The 27,433-nt window shown below is 47.9% G+C and overlaps 1 protein-coding gene across 2 annotated transcripts in view; it reads left to right on the top strand.

Moving 5' to 3' along the window:
* Positions 1 to 27,433, top strand: part of LOC140426380 (methylcrotonoyl-CoA carboxylase beta chain, mitochondrial) — a 98,708-nt gene that overhangs the window by 24,651 nt on the left and 46,624 nt on the right. For both annotated transcript variants that reach the window (XM_072511067.1, XM_072511066.1), the window contains exons 4-8: positions 1,663 to 1,841; positions 14,747 to 14,827; positions 16,515 to 16,693; positions 17,079 to 17,271; positions 23,120 to 23,211. In XM_072511067.1, the coding sequence (XP_072367168.1) occupies positions 1,663 to 1,841; positions 14,747 to 14,827; positions 16,515 to 16,693; positions 17,079 to 17,271; positions 23,120 to 23,211 (724 nt within the window). The remainder of the gene's footprint in view (positions 1 to 1,662; positions 1,842 to 14,746; positions 14,828 to 16,514; positions 16,694 to 17,078; positions 17,272 to 23,119; positions 23,212 to 27,433) is intronic.

Raw genomic sequence — 27,433 nt, 5'->3', positions numbered from 1 at the left:
CCCTGTTTCTTTATAATGTTGGTTGAGGGACAAATACTAGCAAAAAACCGGGGAGAAATCCACTGGTTTTCAAAATAAAGCTGTGGAATTGTTTACATCCTTTTGACAGGACAGATGGGGCTCATTTTAACATCTCATCCTAAAGGTAACAATCTGTGGCTAAATAAAATAAATAAAAAGAAAAAAATAAGTACCCCGATGATATCACTCCGCATTTAAATAGTAAATAACCAAATATTGATGGGACAAATCGGAGGTTATTTTATTGGTAATCCTTGTAACTATTGACATTTGAAAAGGTTAGTGCTGTGTCTTTTCCAGTGCTTTAATGGGCATTATTCGCTGTGTTCAGCTTTATAGACCAGGAAGGTGCTCCCCGTTCAGTTCTTTGTCTGTGCTGAACTAACTAATGTTAGGCAGGTGGTGATAAGGATAAGAACTTAAGGAGCAGGCCCTATAACCCCGTGAGGCTGCTCCACCTTCCAAAACGATCATGGCTGAACTTCTTGTATCAATGACTCTTTTCCCACCCTTTCCATCGTCCCTTAATTCCCCAAAATCTGGCAGTGCTACAGTTGATCTTTACACTTTAATAATAAAGAGAGGAAAAATTCAACGATTCTCTTCAGTTTGCTGTCCACTGATCCTTGCTGACATTGCGCATCAATAGACAAAGGACTAAGATACTTTCTTATGATTATGAGACTCCCTAATTAGATAGCGATTTAGTGACAGATGGTAAGAGTAATGCATTTCTTTTACAATGCTGAAAATGAAACTAAATTTTAAAGATCTGAATGTCAAAATAAAGTTCAGACAATTCAAACCAAATCAATAAACAATAAAAAAAATATCAAAAAACATCCATAGTAGGTGATATCGATACAAGATATGTGTTTTGAAAAAGCACCAGATATTTCCAAAAGCAACAATATTCTAGATTGTAAGCAGTATTTTAGATTCTTGTACATCAGAAACACATGGGAAAAGGAAATGAGTAACTGAATGAACTGGACTGAACTAACATATCGACTGTTCCTGGGATCAAAGTGCAAAGTCTAACTATTTAAAGAGAAGAAACTCCTGGGTGTCCTTGCTCAGCTATGAATAATCAATATCTATCAGAGTCGTTGTGAGAGAAACTATTGTACTCTGTGTGAAACAATAAGTAGGCTTCTCTCGCTAAAATAAAGTGGTTTAGACTGAAGGTCATACTAAAAAGTGCTGTCCTCTCACAGAAACATGTATTACATATACAGACAAGTTCAATGGGTGTAACAAAATGATTCACTTGTGATTGCTTAACTGAAACGTTTTAATTCTGAGCTCTGCAGTAGTGAGGTTAAACTTCAACATCAAACTCGATGGTAGCTCATCTTGGGTAATATGTAAGCCTGGATAGTGGGCAGCAGAAGACTATCTGAGGATATTAAGTTTTCATTCACATTCACGCACTTGCATTTGTACCAGGATTACTGAATAACAAACAGCACTGGGTCCATTGCTAATTTTATTTCCTCTTTGTTTAGCCCTTTGTTAGAATCTAATTATTGCAAATTAATTTTAAAATTAATCTAGTGGATGATTTAGACTAATGATTGTGATTGAATCTCATTACCTAATTCTAAATTATTTGTTATCTTTACACTATATTTCATCTAGGAATAGGGAAAATCAATGGAGTTTGGTGCGTGTTCATTGCTAATGATGCAACAATCAAAGGAGGGACAGCTTACCCAATTACAGTGAAGAAGCAGCTGAGAGCTCAGAACATTGCTATTCAAAATAGACTACCTTGCATATACTTGGTGGATAGTGGAGGAGCATTTTTGCCACTTCAGGTAATATGAGTGTTTCATAGATAGCACATTGTCAAGAACATTGACAAGGCGGTAACAAGATTAAGATGGTACCTCTTGCACTTTATTGAAACCACCAAAGACTTGTTAATTCTTTGTAAAGTACTTTGAAGAGCTCCCTTTTTTGTCACAGGTTGCAGTCTCTTGCTTTACAACACAGCAGCACAGAATGTGAGGTTGTGATTCTGTATCCACAAATCTCAAATGTGTTCCTTGGACATTTGCCAAATAGACAACAGGCAATGCCCCACAGTTAACCAAAGGGAAAATATATGCGTCATTGTGTCAATGTTGGTGCAAATAGGAAAGGTACCCTTGCAGAATGATCAAAACCACAGATGATCAAGTCTGAATAGAGTACTTTTCACTTGCAAGTAGATGTATCTCTGCTCCTAATGATATTCCCGTGCTTTTCCTCAATAGCAACATGCGAAAAGGAAAGAGTGCTGAATTCCAACAGTGGTGTTCGCCCTTTGAGGCAAAGATCAGCATGTCAGGGGCAGCATGGTGCGCAGTGGTTAGCATTGCTGCCTACGACGCTGCGGACCCGGGTTCGTTCCCGGCCCTGGGTCACTGTCCGTGTGGAGTTTGCACATTCTCCCCGTGTCTGCGTGGGTTTCACCCCCACAACCCAAAAGATATGCAGGTTAGGTGGATTGGCCATGCTAAATTTCCCCTTAATTGGAAAAAAAAAGAATTGGGTACTCTAAATTTATTTTTTTAAAAGATGATCATGTCCATCATGTGGGATGGTGTGTAATGTTCCAGTGGGTGCATAGGTGACTGCTAAAGCTGATCTGCATCGGGAACATTCGGCTGCAAATAGGATAGGATACCAATGATCAGGTTTTGCACCAGTTGCTGACTCGGGATTTCCTCTCCTTGCGTTTTCTCACTGCCTCTGATATGCGTTTGCTTTTGAAGGAGGGCACACCTATTTTTATTGGGTTGTGCTAGATGCAGCTTGCCTGGACGAGCTTCTCCCAGGGTTCAAAGTCAATATCAAAACTCCTAAGTGAAGCCTTCATAGTGTCCTTGTAGCCTTTCCTTTGACCAGCGTTAGAACACACCCCAGACTCAGGCTCTCCGCAGCAGATTTGCTATGGTAAGTGAACATCATGCATTCTGACCACATGTCCAACTCAGTTGTGACCGTTTCAATATGGTATGGATACTTGGCATGCCAGCTCAGGTGAACACGTCAGTGTCTGATATTATGTCCTGCCATCTGATCTTCAAGAGTTTCCGAAGGCAGCTTAAGTGAAAGTGGTTGGGCTTCTCGGCATGATGCTGGTCTTGCATGAAGAAAGCATAGTAGGCAGGGCTATTGCCCTGTTGACATTCAGATTGGTAGGCAGACTTACTGATCTTTGTTCTTAGACTGATGTTTGAAGTCTGCCAAAAGTTACATTTGCTTTGGCAATTCTTTTTTAAAAAATATATATTTTATTAAAATTTTTCAAACAAAAATGTTTCTGTTTTTACAACTGAACAAGGGATTATACATTAACTGGTAAATAACATTATTTAAATAATATAGTGAACTATTAACAACAACTAAAAGAAAAAAAAAGAAAAAACAAATAGCAAAAACACAAAATAGTGCTCTCCCCCCTCTATCTCCCCCCCCCCCCACCCCCCGCCGCCCTCCCTCCCCCCTGGGTTGCTGCTGCTGTCATTTCTATCTTTTCATTATCGTTCCGCGAGATAGTCAAGGAACGGTTGCCACCGCCTGGAGAACCCCTGAGCCGATCCTCTCAACGCAAATTTTATTTGTTCCAATCTTATGAACCCTGCCATGTCGTTTATCCAGGCCTCCACGCCTGGGGGTTTCGCATCCTTCCACATGAGTAGAATCCTACGCTGGGCTACTAGGGACGCAAAGGCCAAAATATCAGCCTCTTTCGCCTCCTGCACTCCCGGCTCTTCCGCAACCCCAAATATAGCTAACCCCCAGCCTGGCTTGACCCGGACCTTCACCACCTTTGAAATCACCCTTGCCACGCCCCCGCAGAACTCATGCAGTGCCGGACACGACCAGAACATGTACGTGTGGTTCGCCGAGCTTCCCGAGCACCTCCCACACCTGTCCTCCACCCCGAAGAACCTGCTCAGTCTTGCTCCCGTCATATGTGCTCTATGTAGAACCTTAAATTGAATCAGGCTGAGCCTGGCACACGAGGACGAGGAATTTACCCTACTTAGGGCATCAGCCCATAGCCCCTCCTCAATCTCTTCCCCCAGCTCTTCTTCCCATTTTCCCTTCAGCTCCTCGATCATCGCCTCCCCCTCGTCCCTCATCTCCCGGTATATTTCGGACACTTTGCCCTCTCCGACCCATACCCCAGAAATCACTCTATCTTGGATCCCCTGCGTCGGGAGCTGCGGAAATTCCCTCACCTGTTGCCTTGCAAATGCCCTCACTTGCATATACCAGAAGGCGTTCCCCGGGGGCAACTTATATTTTTCTTCTAGCGCTCCCAGACTAGCAAACGTCCCGTCTATAAACAGGTCCCTCAGCTTCCTAATTCCTGTTCGCTGCCAACACTGGAACCCCCCATCCATCCTCCCTGGGACAAACCTGTGGTTATTCCTTATCGGGGACCACACCGAGGCACCCGTCACTCCCCTGTGTCGCCTCCACTGCCCCCAGATCCTCAAGGTTGCCACCACCACTGGGTTTGTGGTGTATCTTTTCGGGGAGAACGGCAGCGGCGCCGTCACCAGCGCTTTTAGGCTCGTTCCCTTACAGGACGCCATCTCCAGCTTCTTCCATGCTGCTCCCTCTTCCTCCCTCATCCACTTACAGACCATCGACACATTGGCGGCCCAGTAGTAGTCGCTCAAACTCGGCAGCGCCAGTCCCCCTCTGTCCCTACTACGCTGCAGGAACACCCTCTTTACTCTCGGGGTCTTTCCTGCCCACACAAAGCTCGTAATGCTCCTGTCTATTTTTTAAAAAAAGGCCTTTGTGATCAGAATGGGGAGGCACTGAAACACGAAAAGAAACCTCGGGAGGACCACCGTTTTAACTGCCTGCACTCTGCCCGCCAGCGATAGCGGCACCATATCCCACCTCTTAAGGTCCTCCTCCATCTGCTCCACCAGTCGCGTCAGGTTAAGTCTATGCAGGGTTCCCCAGTTCCTGGCCACCTGGATCCCCAGGTATCGGAAGTTGCTTTCCATTCTCCTCAGCGGCAGAGCATCTATCCCCCTTCCCTGTTCCCTGGGGTGCATTACAAAAAGCTCGCTCTTCCCCATATTTAGTTTGTATCCCGAGAACTCTCCAAACTCCCTAAGTATCTGCATTACTTCTGGCATCCCCTCTACTGGGTCCGCAACGTATAGCAGTAGATCATCTGCGTAGAGCGACACTCGGTGCTCCTCTCCCCCTCTAAGCACCCCCCTCCACTTCTTAGAATCCCTCAGCGCTATGGCCAGTGGTTCAATTGCCAACGCGAACAGTAACGGGGACAGGGGACACCCTTGTCTTGTACCCCTATGTAGCCGAAAACACCCCGATCTTTACCGGTTTGTGACTACGCTTGCCACCGGGGCCCCATATAAGAGTCTGACCCATCTAATAAACCCCTCACCGAACCCAAACCTCTTCAGCACCTCCCACAGATAGTCCCACTCCACCCTATCGAATGCCTTCTCTGCATCCATCGCCACCACTATCTCTGCCTCCCCATCAGGGGCCTCATCATCACCCGCAGCAACCTTCGTACATTAACATTCAGTTGTCTCCCCTTTACAAACCCTGTCTGGTCGTCATGCACCACCCCTGGAACGCAATCCTCTATCCTTGTCGCCATCACTTTTGCCAGCAGTTTGGCATCTACATTTAGGAGTGAGATAGGCCTGTATGACCCGCATTGCAGCGGGTCTTTATCTCTTTTCAGGATTAGCGATATCGTCGCCTCCGACATTGTCGGAGGTAGCATCCCCCTTTCCTTAGCCTCATTAAAGGTTCTCGCCAAGAGCGGGGCCAACAGATCCATATACTTCCTGTAGAATTCCACCGGAAACCCGTCTGGTCCCGGGGCCTTCCCTGCCTGCATGTTCCTCAGTCCTTTAATCACCTCATCCACCTCGATTGGCGCCCCCAGACCTGCCACCTCCTGCCCCTTCACCTTCGGGAACCTTAGCTGGTCCAGAAAGTGTAACATTCCTTCTTTTCCCCCCGGGGGTTGGGACTTATATAGCCTCTCATAAAAGGTCTTGAACACCTCGTTCACTTTCCCTGCTCTCTGCTCCATATTTCCCGTTTCGTCCCTAACTCCCCCGATCTCTCTCGCCGCTATCCTCTTCCGAAGTTGGTGGGCTCGCCTTTTCCCCATACTCATATTGCATCCCCTGTGCCTTCCTCCACTGTGCCTCTGCCTTTTCCGTGGTCAGCAGGTCAAACTCCGTCTGTAATCTTCGTCTTTCTCTGTATAGCCCTTCGTCTGGGGCCTCCGCATATTTTTTATCCACCCTCAAAATTTCCCCCACTAATCTCTCTCTTTCTTTGCCCTCTTGTTTCCCCTTGTGGGCTCTGATGGAGATCAGCTCTCCTCTAACCACCTCCTTCAGCGCTTCCCATACTACCCCCACCTGAACCTCCCCATCGTCGTTGACCTCCAGGTATCGATCAATACACCCCCTCACCCTTCCGCAGACCCCCTCGTCCGCCAGTAGTCCCATATCTAGTCGCCAGAGTGGGCGCTGCTCCCTTTCCTCTCCTAGTTCCAAATCCACCCAATGCGGGGCGTGGTCTGAAACGGCTATGGCCGAGTACTCCGTTCCTGCCACTTTCGGGATCAGTGCCCTTCCCAAAACGAAAAAGTCTATCCGGGAGTATACCTTATGGACGTGGGAGAAGAAAGAGAACTCTTTCCCCATCGGCCTGGCGAATCTCCACGGATCCACTCCCCCCATTTGTTCCACAAATCCCTTAAGCACCTTGGCCGCTGCCGGCCTTCTCCCGGTCCTGGATCTGGACCAGTCTAGCCCTGGATCCAGCACTGTGTTAAAATCCCCCCCCCCCCCCATTACCAAGCTTCCCACCTCCAGGTCCGGGATACGTCCCAGCATTCGCTTCATGAATCCCGCGTCATCCCAGTTCGGGGCATATACATTCACCAGCACAACCGCCTCTCCCTGCAGTCTGCCACTCGCCATCACATATCTGCCCCCACTGTCCACCACTATATTCTTAGCCTCGAATGATACACGTTTCCCCAACAATATTGCCACCCCTCTGTTTTTCGCGTCCAACCCTGAGTGGAATACCTGTCCCACCCATCCATTCCTTAGTCTAACCTGATCCGCCACCTTCCGGTGCGTCTCCTGGAGCATGACTACGTCCGCCTTCAGTCTCTTCAAGTGCGCAAACACCTGTGCCCTCTTAATCGGCCCATTTAAGCCTCTCACATTCCACGTGATCAGCCGGATTGGGGGGCCATTCACCCCCCCCCCCTCGTCGACTAGCCATCCCCTTTTTTAGGCCATCTCCCCATCCAGGTCCCGCGCACCCGTCCGTCCCCCAGGCAGCGCCTTCCCGCCCCGGTCACCTCATCTCTTACCAGCTTCCCCTTGCCCTCAGCAGCAGCAACCCAGTTAATCCCAATACCCCCCCTCCCCCCCGCTAGATCCCCCTCTAGCTTGGTTACTCCCCCCATATTGCTTCCGGAAGTCAGCTAACTCTGGCTGACCTCGGCTTCCCCCGTTCACTCTTTGACCTCCCTGCGTGTGGGGCTCCCTTCCTTCCTGCGCCCGTTTTCCCGCTATAATTTCCATAGCGCGGGAAAATACCCGCGCTTTCCTCTCGGCCCCGCCCCCTATGGCGCAGTTCCCTCATTCCCCTTCCCTGTCCCTTTTTTCCACCGGCGCCCACATTTCTTCGTGTCCCCCCCATCGGGGGGAGAGAAATTCCCCGTCCAACATTGCTGTACAATAGCCCTCTCCTTTCCCCACTTTACATTCCTGTATCACCACCTCGCTGCTTCTCTCCAAACATCAAACTCTCAAATCTAGTCCAGTTTCTCTTCTTGGATGAATGTCCATGCCTCATCCGCCGTCTCGCAGTAGTGGTGCTTGCCCTGATGCGTGACCCACAATCGCGCCGGCTGCAGCATCCCAAATTTTATTTTCTTCCTATGGAGCACCGCCTTGGCCCGGTTAAAGCTCGCCCTCCTTCTCGCCACCTCCGCACTCCAGTCCTGATACACCCGTATCACCGCATTCTCCCATTTGCTACTCCGTGCCTTCTTGGCCCAGCTCAGGACCATCTCTCTGTCCCTGTAGCGATGGAACTTCACCACTATTGCTCTTGGTGTTTCACCTGCCTTTGGTCTTCCCACGAGGACCCGGTACGCTCCCTCCACTTCCAGGGGGCCCGTTGGGGCCTCAGCTCCCATTAGCATGTGGAGCATCGTGCTCACATAAGCCCCAACATCAGCTCCCTCTGCTTCTTCGGGGAGACCTAGAATCCGTAGGTTTTTCCTCCTCAAGCTGTTCTCCAGGGCTTCCAGCCTTTCTATGCACCTCTTGTGTAGTGCCTCGTGTGTCTCCGTTTTTACCACCAGGCCCTATATCTCATCTTCATTCTCGGCTGCCTTTGCCTTCACTCCACGGAGCTCCATCGCCTGGACCTTTTGTGTTTCCTTCAGTCCCTCGATTGCCAGTAGCATCGGCGCCAGCACCATCGGCGCCAGCACCTCTTTCTTAAGCTCCTCCACACATCGTCGGAGAAACTCCTGCTGGTCCGGGCCCCATACCATCTGGGCTCCATCCGCCGCCATCTTGCTTCTCCCTTCTCTTCTCTGCCGCTACTCCAAAGGATCCTTCGCAATCTGGCCACTACCGCCGCTCCTTTCCATACACACCCAAGGGGACTCCTTCCTTCGTCACCCCACACTGGGTTAGGACGAAAAAAAATTCCGTTGGGGCTCCCGATAAGAGCCCAAAGGTCCGTTAGAACGGGAGCTGCCAAAACGTGCGGCTTAGCAGTGCATCACCGCAACCAGAAGTCTGCTTTGGCAATTCTTGAATGTCTCATCATCGACATAGACAACTCAAAAGAGTGTGCTACTGAGATAAATGAATTTATCTGCTGTTGGCAGGCCCGGGTCATGGACTGAAACCTTGGGCTCAAGATAAGGTTTTCTGGGAACAGGCTGGGTACATTACTTCAATTTTCTTTGTGCTGATTGTAAGGCCAAAGTTGTCACATACAATAGAGAATAAGTATATGCTATGTTACATCTCCAGCTCTGACCCAGCAGTTAGTGCACAGATATTGGCAAACAGGATATTGCAAAATATGTTCTTGGAGACCTTGGTCTTAGCCTGGAGTCATCCCATGGGGGTCATGTGTTATGGCCCATTAATCAATTAATTGCAGCCTCACAAGTGTTTCTGCTTCTGCCACAATCCATTGTTTCCCTTAGGAGCAAAATGGTGGTATAATGGACGGGATTTTCCAGTCGCGCCTGCCTCAACACCAGAAATTCCCATTTGAGGTGAATGGATCTTTAAGTGGTCCATCAAATTTTCCATCTCGCCCGCAATGATTCCGGTGGGCAGGACCAGAGAATTCATCCCAATGAGTCTCAATGTCTCTGTAATAGCAATGGAAAATGCTGGAAAAACTCAACATTTACATGTTACAGTCATCTGGACTCATCAACAAGTTTGTGACCTCTCTCCTCCACCATCTTGAGCCACGTAAAATAAATGTTTGTCTGTGGAGAGAGAAACAGAGTTAATGTTGCGCGTCCATGTGACTCTTCAGAGTTAGAGAAGGAGAAATGTGATGGATTATATACTATATAAGAAGGGGTAGAGCAAAATAGTGATGGGTGAGAGCGAGGCGAGATTGCAACAATGACGTGTAAGGCACAACATAGAACATACAGTGCAGAAGGAGGCCATTCGGCCCATCGAGTCTGCACCGACCCACTTAAGCCCTCACTTCCACCCTATCCCCGTAATCCAACAACCCTTCCTAACCGTTTTGGACACTAAGGGCAATTTATCATGGCCAATCTACCTAACCTGCATGTCTTTGGACTGTGGGAGGAAACCGGAGCACCCAGAGGAAACGCAGACACGGGGAGAACGTGCAGACTCCACACAGACAGTGACCCAACAGGGAATCAAACCTGGGACCCTGGCGCTGTGAAGCCACAGTGCTATCCACTTGTGCTACAGTGCTGCAAGACAGAGGAAGTGTTAATGGCAGTATGAGGGACTATACAAAGTGAAAGGTGCTGATGGTGGAATAAAGGTAAGATAGCAGAACATGTTACTAGAAGAACAAAGGTCAGTGCTCAGTGAAAACAAAACTTAAAAACAAATGATAGATGGCCCACTGCAGGGTGGGTGAGAGGGGAAATTGGAATGGATGGTTATGTTGGGACAAACATTTCTTTTACGGGGCTCAAAATGGCGGAGGAGAGGTCACAAAGTTGTTGATGAGTCCAAAAGATTGTAACATGCCTAATCAGAAGATGAGGTTCTGCCCCTCCAGTTTGCATTGAGCTTCATTGGGAACATTGCAGCAGGCCAAGGATGGACATGTGGGTATTTCTTTTGTCAAATTTTTCAAATGTTTTGTCCCAGTGCAAACTCCCCCGCCCCCACTGGGCCATCTGTCATCTGATCATGATTTCAATATTTATGGAGAAAAGGTCAAAGCGAGCAAACACATCCTATTCCACTTTCACCTCTGTTGAAAGGCTTAACCAGTGGTCCTTAAAGAGAGTGCTGGAGGGAGGTCCATAAATGCATGATTTTCGAAGATTTTTGCAGTTGCAGGAGAAGTCAGCCTTCTCTCACAGGGCTTGTGTTCCAGCCAACTGGATACGGAAAGTGGCCAATTTTCCAAGGTCCAGCTTTTCTAGCCCCTTCCCAAACTCAGGGGGCGGGATTCTCCACTCCCGCGCCGAAGTGCCCACGCCGTCGTGAACGCCGTCGAGGTTCACGACGGCGCGAAACGGCCCCGATCCCGACCGATTCAGGCCCCGACAATGGGCTAGGATCGGGGCCGCGTCATCTACACGCGCCAGGCCTTGTCGCCGCGTAAAGGCGGCGCTGCATAGATGACGCGGCCGGCGCCGCATAACTGGCGTCACCCGCGCATGCGTGGTTGCCGTCCTCTCTGGGTCCACCCCGCAGGAAGATGGCGGACGGATTTTGCGGGGCCGCGGAAGGGAGGAGGTCCTCCTTCAGAGAGGACGGCCCGACGATCGGTGGGCACCGATCGCGGGCCATGCCACATTTGAGGTACCCCCCGGTGCAGGATCCCCCCCCCCCCAACAGGCCGCCCCCCCCAGCATTCCCGCGCTGTTCCCGACGGCAGCGACCAGGTGTGGACGGCGCCGGGGGGAACCCGCCGTTTTGGCCTGGCCGCTCGGCCCATACGGGCCTGAGAATAGCAGGGGTGCCGGACAATCGCCATTTTGGGTGTCTCTGGCGATTCTCCGGCCCGCGGAACTCAACGGGGCCGTTCCCACCGCTTGGGAGAATCGCGGGAGGGTGTCGGACCGGCGTCCCGGAAAATTTTGGCGGCACAGGCAATTCTCCCAACCGGCGCGGGAGTGGAGAATCTCGCCCAGGATGTGAGTAGTGTGGTCCTGAATTGGCTGCCCCAGGTACTAAAGATTTAAACTTCTGCTTCCTTAGACTGGAAAAGTGCATAGGTTACTCCATTTTTAAAGAAGGATGAAAGGGGGAAACTAGGGAATTCCAGGCCGGCTGGCCTAACATCTGTGGTGGGGAAATCAGGGATAGGGTGACCAAACACCTCAAATCATTTTGATAAATCAGGGAGAGTCAGCATGGATTCATGAAGCGAAGGTCATGCCTGACAAATCTCATTGTCTTTTTTGAAGTGGTGACTAAGTTATTAGACAGGGGAATGTGTATGGATGGTATTTATATGGACTTTCAGAAGGCATTTGATAACGTCCCACATAAGAGACTGTTTATTAAGATGGAAGCACATAGAGTTGAGGGCAAATTATTGACATCGTTAGGAAATTGAGTAGAAGGTGATAGAGTGGGATAATGGGTAAGTACACTAAATGTCAGGATGTGACTAGTGGTGCACCACAGGGATCTGTGTTGGGCTTCAATTATTCACATTATTCATTAACGGCTTGGATGATGGTGTAGAAAGGCATATATCCAAATTTGCGGATGATACAAAGTTAGGTGGCATTGTAGACAGTCTAGAGGATAGCATAAAATTGCAAGGAGATATTGACAGACTAGGTGACCGGGCAAAATTGTGACAGATGGAATGGAATTCAATGTAGGTAAGTGTGAGATTATCCATTTTGGACCAAAAAAGGATAGAGCAGAGTACTTTCTGAATGGAAAGAGGTCAGGTACAGTGGCTGTCCAAGGAGATGTGGGGTTCAGGTGTGTGGGTCCTTAACATGCCACAAACAAGTGCAGAAAATAATCAAAAGGCTAATAGAATTTTAGCCTTTGTATCTAGAGGATTGGAATATAAACACAGAAGTTATGCTGCAGCTATGCAAAACTCTGGTTAGACCCTACTTGGAGCACTGGGAGCAGTCCTGGGCACCACACCTTGGATATATTGGCCTTGGAGGGAGTGCAACGTAGCTTTACGACAATGATACCTGGACTACAGGGGTTAAGTTACGAGGAGAGATTGCACAAATTAGGCCTGTTTTCACTAGAATTTAGAAGGTTAAGGGGTGATATGAATAAAGTCTCCAAGATATTAACAGAAAAAGACAGCGCAAATAAAGATACTGGGGCGAGATTCTCCGACCGCCCGCCGGGTCGGAGAATCGCCAGGGGCTGGCGTGAATCCCGCCCCCACCGGTTGCCGAAGTCTCCGGCACCAGAGATTCGGCGGAGGCGGGAATCGCGCCGGTTGGTGGGCCCCCCCCGCTCGATTCTCCGGCCCGGATGGGCCGAAGTCCCGCCGCTAAAATGCCTGTCCCGCCGGCGTAAATTAAACTACCTACCTTACCGGTGGGACAAGGCGGCGCGGGCGGGCTCCGGGGTCCTGGGGAGGGGCGCGGGCGATTTGGCCCCGGGGGGTGCCCCCACGGTGGCCTGGCCCGCGATCGGGGCCCACCGATCCGCGGGCGGGCCTGTGCCATGGGGTCACTCTTTCCCTTCCGCCTCCGCCACGGTCTCCACCATGGCGGAGGCAGAAGAGACTCCCTCCACTGCGCATGCGTGGGAAGCTGTCAGCGGCTGCTGACGCTCCCGCGCATGCGCCGCCCAGAGATGTCATTTCCGCGCCAGCTGGCGGGGCACCAAAGGCCTTTTCCACGCCAGCTGGCGAGGCACCAAAGGCCTTTTCCGCCAGCTGGCGGGACGGAAATTCGTCCGCCGCCGACCTAGCCCCTCAATGTTGGGGCTCGGCCCCCAAAGATGCGGAGCATTCCGCACCTTTGGGGCAGCGCGATGCCCGTCTGATTTGCGCCGTTTTGGGCGCCAGTCGGCGGACATCGCGCCGTTTCCGGAGAATTTCGCCCCCTATTTCCACTGGTTAGAGATTCTAAAACTAAGGGCATAATTATTATAGTCTAAAAAATAGGACCAGCCCATTCAGGAACGATGTTATGAGCACTTCTTCATGCAAAGGGTGGTAGAGGTTTGGAACTCTGTCCCACAAACAGCAGTTGAAGTTCGAACAATTGTTAATTTTAAGTCTGTGATAGATAGATTTTTGTTTAGCAAAGATATTAGGGGGTATGGGCCAGAGTTACGCCACAGATAAGCCATGATTTCATCGAATGGCTGGACAGACTTGAGGGATTGAATGGCCAACTCCTGTTTCTATGTTCCTTGCAATGAAAAATGACCCTATGGCCTGAGCCACCTGTGTGCAAGTTTGCAGCTACAGCCCTCTGTGAATTCCATACCTGCCTCTACACTGCCCTCCCTTCATCACAGATAGATAATGATTTAAAAAAAAATTTTTTTTTTAGAGTACCCAAATCAGTTTTTCCAATTAAGGGACAATTTAGCGTGGCCAATCCACCTATACTGCACATCTTTGGGTTGTGAGGGCGAAACCCGTGCAAACTCCACACAGACAGTGACCCAGAGCCGGGATCAAACCTGGGACCTTGGCGCCATGAGGCGGCAGTGCTAACCACTGCACCACCGTGCTGTCCTACAGACAGACGATGAATGACAGATGATAGGTGATGAACATGTGTTGCATATGAATTGAATTATAGTGAGGGGCATATTCAACCTCACCTCCTCATCCTGACATATTTTGGTCCTGTGGCAATATGCGTCTAAATGGCTGGAGATAGATCCGGATTCATTGATTGACCAGAATGTCTTCTGCATCTTGTTTGTGCTCTACCTATTGCAGAACATGGTGCAGAACTTCAAAACCTTAAATTGGCCTCATCGGCGCAATCCGCTGGAATCAGTCTTCACAAGCCAGGATAGACAAATTCCTAAATCGCCATGTGTAGGTGACCCAACATCTATCAACTGGATTGGCCCACCCACCAGAAGAGCTTACTGCGGTGTGGCTGCTGTTGCATGCTAACAGCTACTTGGAACTACTGATGAGAACTGGGTGAAGATGAGGGTGTATACAGGATGAGCCACTCCAAAGAGTGTGGCAAGCCTGGCTGTGAGTGGTGCTACCCCTCCCTTACACCCCTTGCATCCCATTCTAACAATATCCCAGAGCTGGGGAAGTCCAGAAACATATCAAACAACATCCCTGCAGAGGTCACAGATGAATCAGATGACAAATAGTCTTTGGATTGTCACTGTTCTGGAGTGTTTTTATAATGTATTAAGAGTGCGATAATGTTTTATTAGAACTATGTGTTGAAGCGCATGTATATTGCTGAAGATTGTACCTGTGCCTCTTTCAGGCAGACATATTTCCTGATAAGAACCACGGAGGTAGAATGTTCTACAATGAAGCAGTGATGTCAGCAGTAGGCATCCCGCAGGTAACTGATTTTATGCCTTGTTTTATTCAGAAGGTTGGTCTTTTGCTGACCTATGATTTGTGGATCACTGATTGATTGGTGGGGGTGGGAAGACAGCAGTGATGTTCCTTTGAGATCAGGTATCAAGGAGGCTACTTCAAAATAGGTCCCTGGGATCCTTTGAAATTAGGGGGAGGTTGGAGCTGGAAAAATCCAAGTACCCCGTTGGGGCACCTGGGAGCGCTGAGCATCTCATCTCTTTGAGGTCCAAAAGATGTTTAATAAAGGAAATTTAGACTTAGCACAGCCCACTATGAATCTTCTGTCAGGGAACAAATAGTGCTTAACTCCCACCTGGCTTGACATTAACCATAGAATCCCTACAGTGCAGAAGGAGGCCATTTGGCCCATCAAGTCTGCACTGATCCTTCGAACGAGCACTCTACCCGTTTATACTCCCTCATCCACCCCGCCCTATCCACGTAACCCCATGACCTATCCTGCACAACCTTGGGCATTAAGGGGCAATTTAGTGTGACCAATCCACTTAACTCGCACACCTTTGGACTGTGGGAGGAAACTGGAGCACACAGAGAAAAGCCACGCAGTTACGGGGAGAATGTACAAATTCCACACAGTCACCCAAGGCTGGAATTGAACCTGGGTCTCTGGCGTGTGAAGCAGCAGTGCTAACCATTATGCCACCCTAATTAATAAGTTAATTAGTACTTAATTAATTAAAAATTAATATTACACTGCAGCACTGATGATGCCATTAGGCCACTACTTTTTCATATAAAATATGCGTCTCTACCTGCGTTTTAGTGTACCCAATTAATCTTTTCCAATTAAGGGGCAATTTAGCGTGGCCAATCCACCTAACCTGCACACCTTTGGGTTGTGGGGGCAAAACCCACGCAAACACGGGGAGAATGTGCAAACTCCACACGGACAGTGACCCAGAGCCAGGATCGAACCTGGGACCTCAGTGCCGTAAGGCTGCAGGGCTAACCCACTGCGCCACCTGCTGTCCCTCAATACCTCCTTTTAGCGGGTACATTGTCAATGGACTAAATCACTGCCATTAATGGTACAGCGACCAAGAACTGACCAGAATCCAGATTACCTGGATTTTAACCTGTTGGCTGATCCTTTCCTTCCTGATCAGATGGAACTAAAATTGAGGCTGTTGGCATGAACTTGATCCAAGGCAGCAGCAAAAAGCAGATGATAACAAGTTTCTAGCCCATTTTACAATCTGTCCAATTTTCTTTCCCATTCTGTGATTGCTTTAGTGGTAGCTTTGCCAAGTCGCTATCGCCATAAAGCAATTTCAGCCCTTGTTTCTTCAGAACATCTTGGAAGAAAACCTTCAAAAAAGAAGGAACTGGGGTGGCACGCGGCACAGTGGTTAGCACTGCTGAGCACCCAGGCTCAAATCCCGTCCCTGAGTCACTGTTCATATGGAGTTTGTACATTCTCCCCGTGTCTGCATGGGTTTCACCCCCACAACCCAAAGATGTGCAGGTTAGGTAGATTGGCCACTCCAAATTGCCCCTTAATTGAAAAAAAAAATATTTTGTACTCTAAATTTTTTTTAAAAAGGAACTAAAAGAGGAAGAACTGAGAAATATTATTTGCTCATTAAGTGTTTACTGAGTGCATTGATTTCAGTGCTGAAATTTCAGTGTCTCAATGTATCCTACAGGTAGCAGTTGTATGTGGTTCATGCACAGCTGGAGGGGCCTATATCCCAACAATGGTAGAAGAAACAGTAATGGTGGACAGCATTGGGACAATATTCCTTGCTGGACCCCCACTTGTTAAAGCAGCAACAGGAGAAGATGTTAGCCCTGAAGAATTGGGAGGTGCAACTCTCCATGCAAAGTAAGTACTGGAAATATATTTTATCATGATGGGCTGGGATTATTTATTCTAATTGGCACCAAAAATGAATAATTATTTGAGTCTGCAGGCATTCTTGAAGTTTTGGTTTGATAGTTTTAATTGTTGATTGAAGTGTTTACTGTACGCTAGGGCCCAAAATGTCCGAGCTCTTGAGTGGGGGTACACATGCCGGGGTCAAAAAGTGTTTAACTTACAAAATGAAAATTTTTGTGACCACCCCTCCTCACCATGCTTCCCAGTGCAGATCCCTTGGATTTAAGTAATTCAAGTATTCTCTTGGTCCCCCCCCCCCACCCGCCCCAATCGTGGACATTCTGTTTTTTACACAGCATATTGTAAAAGTGATGATATTTCTGTTTCTTAGGGTTAGCGGTTGCATTGACCATTTTGCAGCTACAGAGGAAGAAGCATATGAATGTGCCAGGAATATCATAGCCACTTTAAATTTTGATCTTCCACCACACAAGACAACTAACTTTGAAGAGCCTCTCTACACAGCTGAAGAACTGAATGGTCTTGCCCCAAAGGATTATGCACATACCCTAAGTATCAAACTGGTTAGTTTTGAAATAACTGTAACGTCAAATTGCTTAGCCACATAAACCTTTGAAATTCAGTGTAAGAGGGAAGTCTCTTCCCCTTCTGTCATAGATATACTACACAACATGATGTCTGGTGAGGCATAAGCACCGGAAGATGCTAGGTTCAATCTGTGGTATGTACTGATGTTGGTTGAACCAGACAGGATTAACAATTGGAACATTTCAATTAGCCTTGGTCTTGGGAGTGTTAAAATAATTTCACGGTCTTGCTCCTGAATATTAGTTAGTGACCGTTGATGAAAAGTATGTGTTTACCAGGCTTGTGGAACAGAATTGGGCGTGGTAGTAATGCTTTCTGTAGGGAAATAGCCTGTTGGCATGAGGGGGATTTCCATAGTGTTTGTCCTGCTGTAACCTCAGCAAGAGAGCTGCAGAAATCCATGAAAAATGGAGGGATAACCCTGTGGAAGTTCATCTCCTTGTTTTATACTCAAAAAGGCTACCATTGTCTACAAAGCAGTAACTTAGCAGGAATCACCAACTTTAGGAGGGGAGGGAGGAGATAATTGTTACGGACGCCTGGTCAGCTCTCAACAGTGGCTAAGCGACCGGACCAGAGCCGCAACATTTTAAAGTTTTAAGACGGTGCGGCAAGATCGATTTGTGATAATATAAGAAATGGAGCTTGGTAATTTTATAAACAAACTTTATTAAAAGAAACAAAAACAATATTTAAACTTTTAAACTTCAACCCTGACAATAACAGATTACATGTAGTTTCTTAACCTTAACACACTCGTTCCCATTAACCAGAACTTTACACGAACACGCAGCTCTCATTGCCCCTTACACAGGCCTGCAAAGGCAAGACTTGTATGTACGAAGCAATTTTTTTCTTTTAGGGACATCTGGTCTGAACACTTTTTCAAAGCCTGCCTCGGTGGCAACTTTCATGACCTCACTCGGTCAATTTCCAAAGCCTTCTCTCCTACCTGTTCAAAACAAGATTCTTTTCTCTCTCTCTCTAAGTTCTACCCAGACCCTCAAACAAAGGCTCTCTGTGGTTTCCACCTTGAACCCATCAGCATTATCTTGGCTGCTTGATTGCCCACTCCTGTTTTGCAAAAGATCAGAGCCATGCTATTGATATGCAACTAACCTCCCATTGATGGACATAGAGGCCATCAGACACTGTAATAGGCTTGTGGCTGGTCAGACAGGAACGTCCTGAAGGACAAAGGGCCGGGATTCTAAAAACGCGGCTAAGTGTTGACGCCGGCGTAAACACCGGAGTGTTTCACACCGGCGTCAACAGGCCTCTTGGCCCAGCGATTCTGTGGCCCACAGGGGGCCGCCAGCACAGCGCCGGAGTGCTCCGCGCTGCTCCAGCTGCCGTACGCGGCCCTGCACTGCTCGCCGCAGGCCGGCGCATGCTGTGCCACACAGAGGGCTGGTGCGGAAGATGGTAGCCCCCCCCCCAGAACGTGCGCGCCCGCCAATTGATGGCCCACGATCGCGGGTCTGGCCGTCGTGGAGGCCCACCCCGGAGACTGATCCCCCGCCCCCCCACTAGGACGGCCACCGCAGCCGCGACGCGAGCTCCCGCCGTGTGGAACCATACGTGAACCACGCCAGCGGGAACTCGGCTGGTCGACCACGGAGAATCGTCGCGAGAGCCTCTTTTAATTGCCCCTGACCGGCGGTGCACCGACCACATCCGCGACTGGCGCCGATTCTCCTGTTGCCGGAGAATTGCATCCCGCCGTCGGACCCGATCGCGTGTCTGAGGCCCCATTCTCCGCCCCCGCGCCTAGCACAATTTTGGCATGGAGGCTCGGAGAATCCCGGCCAATAGATCTGGGGCATCCTGTATATTACACTAATGAGTTTAAGTCTGACTGGGACAATGTAACTTGACCAGGTGTGGGCATAACCCTCTGACTCCTTGCAAACAGTTTTTTTCCCTCAGTCTGTTTAACCCCTAAATTGCCTGCTGCATCTTCGATTTTATTTCAGGACCCCATTTCCTAATATCTCTCACAATAGAAAATTATTTTACCAGCTTTGGAAAGAGTGTACATGAAGTTCAATTAATTGGCTTTTGGAATTTCCAATAATGATTTCATTGCAAATGAGTCCAGCTTATCACTTTCTCCAACTGCCGTCTTCATATAAAGAAATCTGGAAACATGCTGAAAGACAGTATCAATAGGATGAGTTGCAAAGCCTTCCCGTGAGGGATCACTTTAATAGTCAACCTGTTACAAAGAATTAAGATTAACCTTAATACTATGGGAGCGATTCTCCAAGCCCCACGTCGGGCCGGAGAATCGCCGCAACCGCGCCACGACACCCCGATGCCGGTTCGCGATTCTCCGAGGTGCGAAGAATCAGTGCCATTTGCGCCGGCGGCTTGGCTTGCAAGTGGAAGCCAGAGTGGATTCTCCGGCCCGGATGGGCCGAGCGGCCACGCTGATACGACAAGAGTTCCGCCGGCGCCGTTCATCCCTGGTCGCTGCCCATGGGAACTCTGCGGGAACGGTTGGGGGGCGGCCTGTGGGAGGGGGGAGGGGGACTCCTTCACCGGGGGGGGGCCTCCGATGGGGTCTGGCCCGTGATCGGGGCCCACCGATCGGCGGGCCGGCCTCTCCCTCCTGGCCTACTTTCTGGCGCAGCCGGCCCCTGAACACCGACTCCATCTTGAGTCAGGGCTAGCGCGCTAAAGAAGTTCCCCGCGCATGCGCAGGATGGCGCGGCCCAACTGTGCATGTGCAGGATTGAGCTGGCCCAACTGCGCCTATGGGGGCCAGAATCGTACGTAACCGGGCCCGGTTTGTGCCGTCGTGAAACGCGACGGCGTTCACGACGGTGCAAACTCTTGGGCCCAGTATTGGAGAATCGCCCCCAATCTTCTTTCATTTGTTGCTACTTGACAACAGGAGAAAAAACAGTAAATTGTGCTTAATTTTCAGGATAACAGTTGGGGGAGCAAGACAAAGGGAAGAGAAAAAATAAACTTGCATTTGTATACTGCCTTTTGCAACTTCAATATATCCCAAAGTACTTTACAACCAACAAAGTAACTTTTGTGATGTGCAGTCATTGCTGCGATGTAGGATATATTTGTTAATCATGGTTGCCAAGAGTTAACATTCTGAGGGAACAAGTAGAAGTAACCTGTTTACATTTATCCTGTTTTTGTAGTGACTGGATGTCAAACTAATTTCATCATTTTGATATTCCTTTACTCATCATTGTGGTGGTAGACAGGTAGTGAGGCACACATGCAAGACCAGTAACTGTAATAAGGAGGTATGAGTCAGTGTCCTACCTGTATCAAGTCTGGCAACTGGGATTTCTCTTCCTATTTACCTGTAACAGGAGATCCGTCCTTCATTGTACATAGGACTTGAGGAGTAGCAATGTTGGGTTTGAATCAATCACTGACCATAGCTAATTGGCAACCAGACCTTCTGGGGTGATAGGCTACTTCTGCGTCGCTTGGTGTAGTCAAAGACTGCTGAGGCACAGACCTGTCCCTTTTTACTGCATGATTCCTGCTTCTTTAGTTATCTTTTAATGTTAAGCAAGCGAAGTGGAGCAGCAGGAAGACTGTTTTGTATTTATGGGGGCAATTGAGAGAACGTTGGCGACTGCTGTGGCTATGTGGATGGCTCATACTCAGCATCTGGAATAGGGCAGCTTAGAGGAGGCACGCGACTGCACTGTTGGAAGCCATTGAGGTCTGGCATGCACTCAGTACTACAGTGGGGGCAGCAGCATACCTTTAAAAAAAAAAAATTTAGAGTACCCAATTCATTTTTTCCAATTAAGTGGCAACCTGGCGTGGCCAATCCACCTAGCCTGCACATCTTTGGGTTGTGGGGGTGAAACCCACACAAACACAGGAAGAATGTGCAAACTCCACACACAGTGACCCAGAGCCGGGATTGAACCTGGGATCTCAGCGCCATGAGGCAGCAGTGCTAACCACTGCACGACTGTGCTGCCCAAACGCAGCATACCTGAGATCAGCTGTCGTCAGACTTGTGATTATGGGAACAGGTCATTTGGACTAATATTAATGATAGTGGTGTTGGTAAGCAAATTGCTGACAGTTCCTGTAGAAGAATTTCACAACTTTTAAAAAAAAGTTTTGAGTACCCAATTCATTTTGTCCAATTAAGGGGCAATTTAGCGTGGCCAATCCACCTACCCTGCACATTTTTGGTTGTGGGGGAAAAACCCATGCAAACACGGGGAGAATGTGCAAACTCCACACGGACAGTGACCCGGAATCGAACCTGGGACCTCGGCGCCGTGAGGCCGCAGTGCTAACCCACTGCCGCAGTTATGCCCCAGAATTTCACAATTTAATGGGGCAACAGACCTCCCCATCTCCCTTCCATTTTCTTTAGAAGTAGCTTATCAAAGGCTGCCAGTGGGCCATTAAATTCTGCATGCTCAACCGTGATCGTGACTTGTTATCCCGCCTGGCTTCCCTAATTGGACAGTGATTCTGGAGGCAGGTTTCAAAGTGGAAGCCTCACAGAAATTTCAATCGAAGGCCTATTTGTGACTGGGTACCGGTCTCGTTTATCATGCAAAAATTAGGGTGGCAGAATTGTGCCCAATTGGTCTACTAGATGAAGCCAGGTCTCTTGAATAGGTAGAACAAGGGAGTTGGGGGAGGGGGCAGTGGAAGGTGGTGTCCAATCTGCAGGCCCAAGTCCTAACAATCTGACTCACAGAGTTGAATAAAGTCAATAGATTAGTATCTTATCTAAGTGCTCATTCTTTATGTGTGAGCCTAGAAATTGAGGGTGAGCAGACCTTTTGGCCAAGGAAGTCATCATTGCTGAGGTTGACCTCATCTGTATCTGATATTCACAAATACATACTTTATCCAGCAGGAGTCAGTAATTTATTTTTTGAAGAACAGGGATAGATCATTGTAGCCATAAAGTTTATTTCTTGTTTTATTGTGTGAAGGAACATGCACATTCACTTCCCTGAAAATAAACAGTATCACTCCTTCACTAACCTCGTAGGTGCTCCTAATTTTAATTTTTACATGGTATTTATATCAATGTGCCTTCTATTGCCTCCTATAAAAGGTAATTTCTCATATGTGAATCCAGGTGGAGAGTTATTTGGTCTTGGAGAATATCACAACCAAATTCAATCCTGCATCAAAATTAATAGTGGAAAACAAAGCTGTTTTATAGTATATAAAAAAGCTTAGTTTTCCATTATTAATTTTGATCAGTTAAAGCCTAGTTCCATGTACTATCAACTTAGCTATACTGTGGACAGAATTCGCCCAAAAAATGACTTGGTGCCATTTTGGGCAGGAAAATCAGTGCGAAGTGAACGCAATTCGCATCATGATCGTCCCACACTTAAGTCATTTGTTTGGAGGGAGGGCCTGATTTGCAGCGGCACTGAGAGGGAGGGGCTTAAACGCTGGCAAGCCAAGGGCACTCTGAACTCAAAGTGACAGTTCAGGCCGCCCCCGACCCAACATAGCCGGCATCGGGCCCCTCTTGCCAGCCTCACACTGCGCCGGCGGGGAGGAGAATACCGGGAGCTGGGAGAATACGGCCTGAAATTGACCCAGCATATTTAAATGCTGATTTGAATGTGCTAATCTGGTTCTGGGTGTGAACCAGATTCCGTCTGCTGTTGCATCAGGCCAGAAGCATCGCGCACTGGTTGCCGCCCAGTGCAAATCTCGTTTAGTGGCTCTCCCACTCTTCTAGCGATATAGAGGGATATGCACTGGGCCCAACGTGGCCGGAGAAGTTCCCCGTGTCTTTGAAGAATTAACCATTACATCTTAAAGGTATTTAATATGTTACAGGTTCTGAGTCGTTTGACAGATGGAAGTAGATTCCTGGAGTTTAAAGCTTTATATGGGACCACGTTGGTAACCGGCTTTGCTCAGATTAAAGGGTGAGACATTCTGTACTTTTTAAAGAATCTAACTAAATCAGTTTACTTCCATGCTAATAAATTACATTGAAACTTTGAATTTACTTCGTTTTATTTTCAGTTATTTTATTAACAATAAGAAAAAGCATTTTGTATGACCCGTGCAGACCTGCAAGGTATGAGGTTTGATTCAAGCTGCCTACTTGGGTAATGTTAACTTGTTCAATGTTTACCGTTAGTACAGTTGACTTCAGCACCATTGGTCTACAGACAAAGAGGGAACAAAATCAGCTAGTGATTCCCATTGGAAAGTACACGGTCATGTTGGGTGAGCACAGGATTGAGTTCAGCAAGGTTTCTTGCCACAATGCAAAATTTGAAATAGTCTACGAACATTAATCCTGGATTCTGCAGGCTCACACACTGTCTGGGCTCAAACATGCACAATGAGCACTTCGGCAAGGCACTGGTGCCCATGTAATCACTAGAGTCACTCAGTGACACTTGCTTTAATAAGCAGGGACGTTGCATTGGACCCCCAACAATTCTCGGATTTCCTGATTAGCCTTTTAGGAGGCAGAGCCTTCACCCACACGGTGTGTGGCTCGAGGCTAGGTGCTGAGTGAGATGAAATGCACCAGAATCTAGGTGAGCATATGGATCAAAGGGTGGTGGAGCAAGGTTAGAACCATAGAAATGATACATCACAGAAGTGGGCAATTCAGCTCATTTTGGCCATGCCGACCCAAAGACACCCAGCTTCTTGCACACGGCCCATTGCCCTGCAGCTTACAGCACTTACGGTGCAGGTCCAGGTACTTTTTAAAAGAGTTTTGAGTCTGCCTCCGCCACCAGCTAAGGCAGCAAATTCCAGATACCCACCAGCCTCTGCGTAAAAAGGTTTCCCCTCAGGTTCCCGCTAATCTTCTGCCACTTCTCTTGAATGTATGACTCCTGATTTTTGAACTCTCTGCCAAGGGAAACAGATTCCTTCTGTCTATTCCAACTCTATCCCTCATAATTTTGTACACTTCAATCTTGTCACTCCTCAGCCTTCTCTGTTCCAAGGAAAACAACCCCAACCTCTCCAATCTCTCCTCGTAGCTACAATTCTCCAGCCTGGCAACATTCTAGTAAATCTTCTCTGCACTCGCTTCCGAGCAATTACATCCTTCCTGTAATGTGGTGACCAGAACTGTACACAATACTCCAGTTGCGGCCTCACCAGTGTCTTCTACAGTTCCATCATTATATCCCAACTTTTGTATTCTATACCTCTGCCAATTAAGGAGAGCATTCCATATGCCTTCTTTCCAACTTTGTCTACCTGTACTGCTACCTTTAAGGACCTGTGCACTTGCACGCCAAGATCCCTCTCAGTATATTCCCGTTTATTGTGTATTCCCTTTTACTGTTTGACCTCCCTACATGCATTACCTCACATTTATCAGAGTTGAACTCCATCTGCCACTTTCCTGTCCACATCACTAACCCATCCATACCGTTTTGGAGCTTACAGCTAACCTCTACACTATCCACTACACGGCAACATTGAAATACTGCTTGTTAATGATTTGCTGCATCATCTGTCATTGCGTTGGGCATCTCCCAACCTAGAAGCAGGGCTGTGAAAATGAAACAATTGTCACCACTTAACTGTGCCATTCCTGCACTACTGGTATATCTGCTGGGCAATTCAGACCATTGCGGGAGCCTCATTACTGTGTGCAATTCAGGGTCCAACAATGTACTTAGGAAACCTATGCAATTTAGAGGGCCAACTGTGATATACTGTGAACATGTGACATTCAGGCCCTGTTCAGGCGAATCAGATGGGATGGGGAAGAAACTATGTCTAAAAAATGTTAGTTTTTTGCTCTTGTGGAGCAGGAGGCACTGGAATGCCACAAGAATAATGTGGATGATTGCCCCCCTGGCATCTCTCCCTCCATGATCAATCACATCTAACCTACCTTCCTGGTGTCTAGCTCAGTCCTGGTCTGTCTGACATTGTGCCAACTTGGAGCTAGCAAGGTGTGATGGGACACCTATTTAGGAGTTGAGGTTCGCTGGTGGTATGGTAATAAGTCCTGACCCTCAAAATGGTCTGGGTCTTTTGATGGCAGGAACAGGCGTGTTCTGCTTGTTGATTATATTTAAAATCCACAGCACTTTTTCATGCCATTTGCAAGTCTAATCTACAACTATCACATTTTATCTTTAATAACTTCAGATATAATCCCTCTTCATCTATTGACATTCTTGATCCCACCATCTTCTCTTGCTGCAGCTAGAGGAACCATTAACAATGGAACAAACATGAACCAATGATTTCTTTAATGCCAAACATGTAGTTTCCTTTTTTATAAATTTAGAGTACCCACTTTTTTTTTCCAATTAAGGGTGCCAGGTTGGCACTGCCAGAGGTTGGGCCTGGGGGTTGTTTGCCCATTGGAGGGGGGTTCCAGGGACCTCAAGAAGGTTGGGGCATATGGGGCGGGGGCCAATAAAGCAGGGAGGCCTGAAAGGGAAAGGGGGAAACATCGGAGCCAACGTTCAAAATGGCGCCTCGATCTGCAGGAAATTGACTAAAGTGTGGCCTCGGTGGGATGAAACTCCCCAAGGTCCTAAAAACTGGAATCAGTGTATACCGATTAGGAGTGGAAATACCAGCTAATTTCCTCCTCCCTAACATCTGTTGTACATCTACTATGTAGCCGGACGATATAATTCTGAGCAGGCTGAGGATCAAGCCCGAGACTTTCCTTGCCTACGTGGATCAGCCAACAGGGATGTCTGATTTGTAATTTTATTCTTTTTATCATAGATTTATTTTATGGTACAAGCTGCTAATTATATAATTTTATTTGGTACTGTGGTGATGAGAAAATACAATGTTCCTTGCCGTCTCATGTATGAAGAATGCATTACGCCCAACAAGGGCAATGATTTTGTTACTTTCTTCCATTCTCTCCTGACAGCGCTGGGGCACAATCCAATAACTGTTCTCAAGTACCTAAGCATGTGTGAATTGAGATAATGAGTATCTGGAGGCTATTTCATTGGAGAGGGCATTATAAGAAGATCTGTTTACATCTTCACTCTTATCGCTTTGCGCTCTCTTTTCAGCTTGAGTCATTGTGTAGCTGCCAGGAGAGGGGTCCCTGGCTCATTTGCGCCTCCTTAGTTCTGAAGCACCAAGGTAATTACAATGGCAATCTTGCCACTTCATATGTGATGATCAGTTGGCTGTAAAGCACTTGAGGATGGCCTTCAGTGAAAGCCACTACTCAAATGCAAGTTCTTTCTTTACGCATGCAAGGTATTAGATTTTGCAAGCATGTACATGTACAAAGGGGAAAAATGTGAATATTTGGTATACTTAGATTTTAGTGCCGGAGAATTAAATTTCAGTGTGGGTATGACCTAAGTATATATACTGGAGGACGCTGCGGAATTAGCATGTATTTGCAATGCATCCTACCTAGGATAAACGAGCTGCCAAATATATTCTCAAATTTAAAAGTCAAATTTGCGAATCAGTACATGAAGAATTCATATAACCTTTAACAAACTCACTTAAAGTGTGATTTTCAGGTGTAAAAAAATCTGGTAAACAGAATAAGAATAGTAACCATCTTCAGGTAGCATTGACTGAGTAACAAAATGGGCATACAAATTGCAGATGCAATTTAATGCAGTAGGGATGAGAAATTTCTGTTGGAAGTCGGGTAGTTTCTGACTTTTCAAGTATGGAATTCCACCCTTGAAAATAAATTTTGACCCCCACCGCTCCATATTTATTGGTGCACCTGTCCTTGATGTCACAGCAGCTGCTGCCCAGGCCCAAAACCCAACTGTCTCCACTCAGCTTCACTCCAGTCCAAACCCGGCTATCGCCACTCATCCCACCAGGAAGGTGCGGTCTTCCACTGCCCTCTTAGTGAATCTATGGAATTTGCCAGGCCCAGAGTTTGAAGGATGGGAGGAGCAGAGCGGAAGAATTCCCAGAGTGGATCGCAGACTCGAGCCTCCCCTCCTGAACAGCAATTGGGAGGTGGTGCCAGAGGCAGTCAGCGTTGCCAGCCTCACTAGGAGGAGATTGCTGGTGATCGGGAAGAGTGGGGGCACTGCTGAGGCCCTGAGAGGGGCACAGAACCACAGGAGGCTTCAATGGCTACTGTGCAGGTGTCCTCTGGTTGAGGTGGACACTGCTGATCCTCTGGTTCCTCTGCAATGGGGC

The sequence above is a fragment of the Scyliorhinus torazame genome, chromosome 7 (assembly GCF_047496885.1).
Source record: "Scyliorhinus torazame isolate Kashiwa2021f chromosome 7, sScyTor2.1, whole genome shotgun sequence".
NCBI classification, from domain to species: Eukaryota; Metazoa; Chordata; class Chondrichthyes; order Carcharhiniformes; family Scyliorhinidae; genus Scyliorhinus; species Scyliorhinus torazame.
This window is presented reverse-complemented; position numbering and strand designations above follow the sequence as displayed.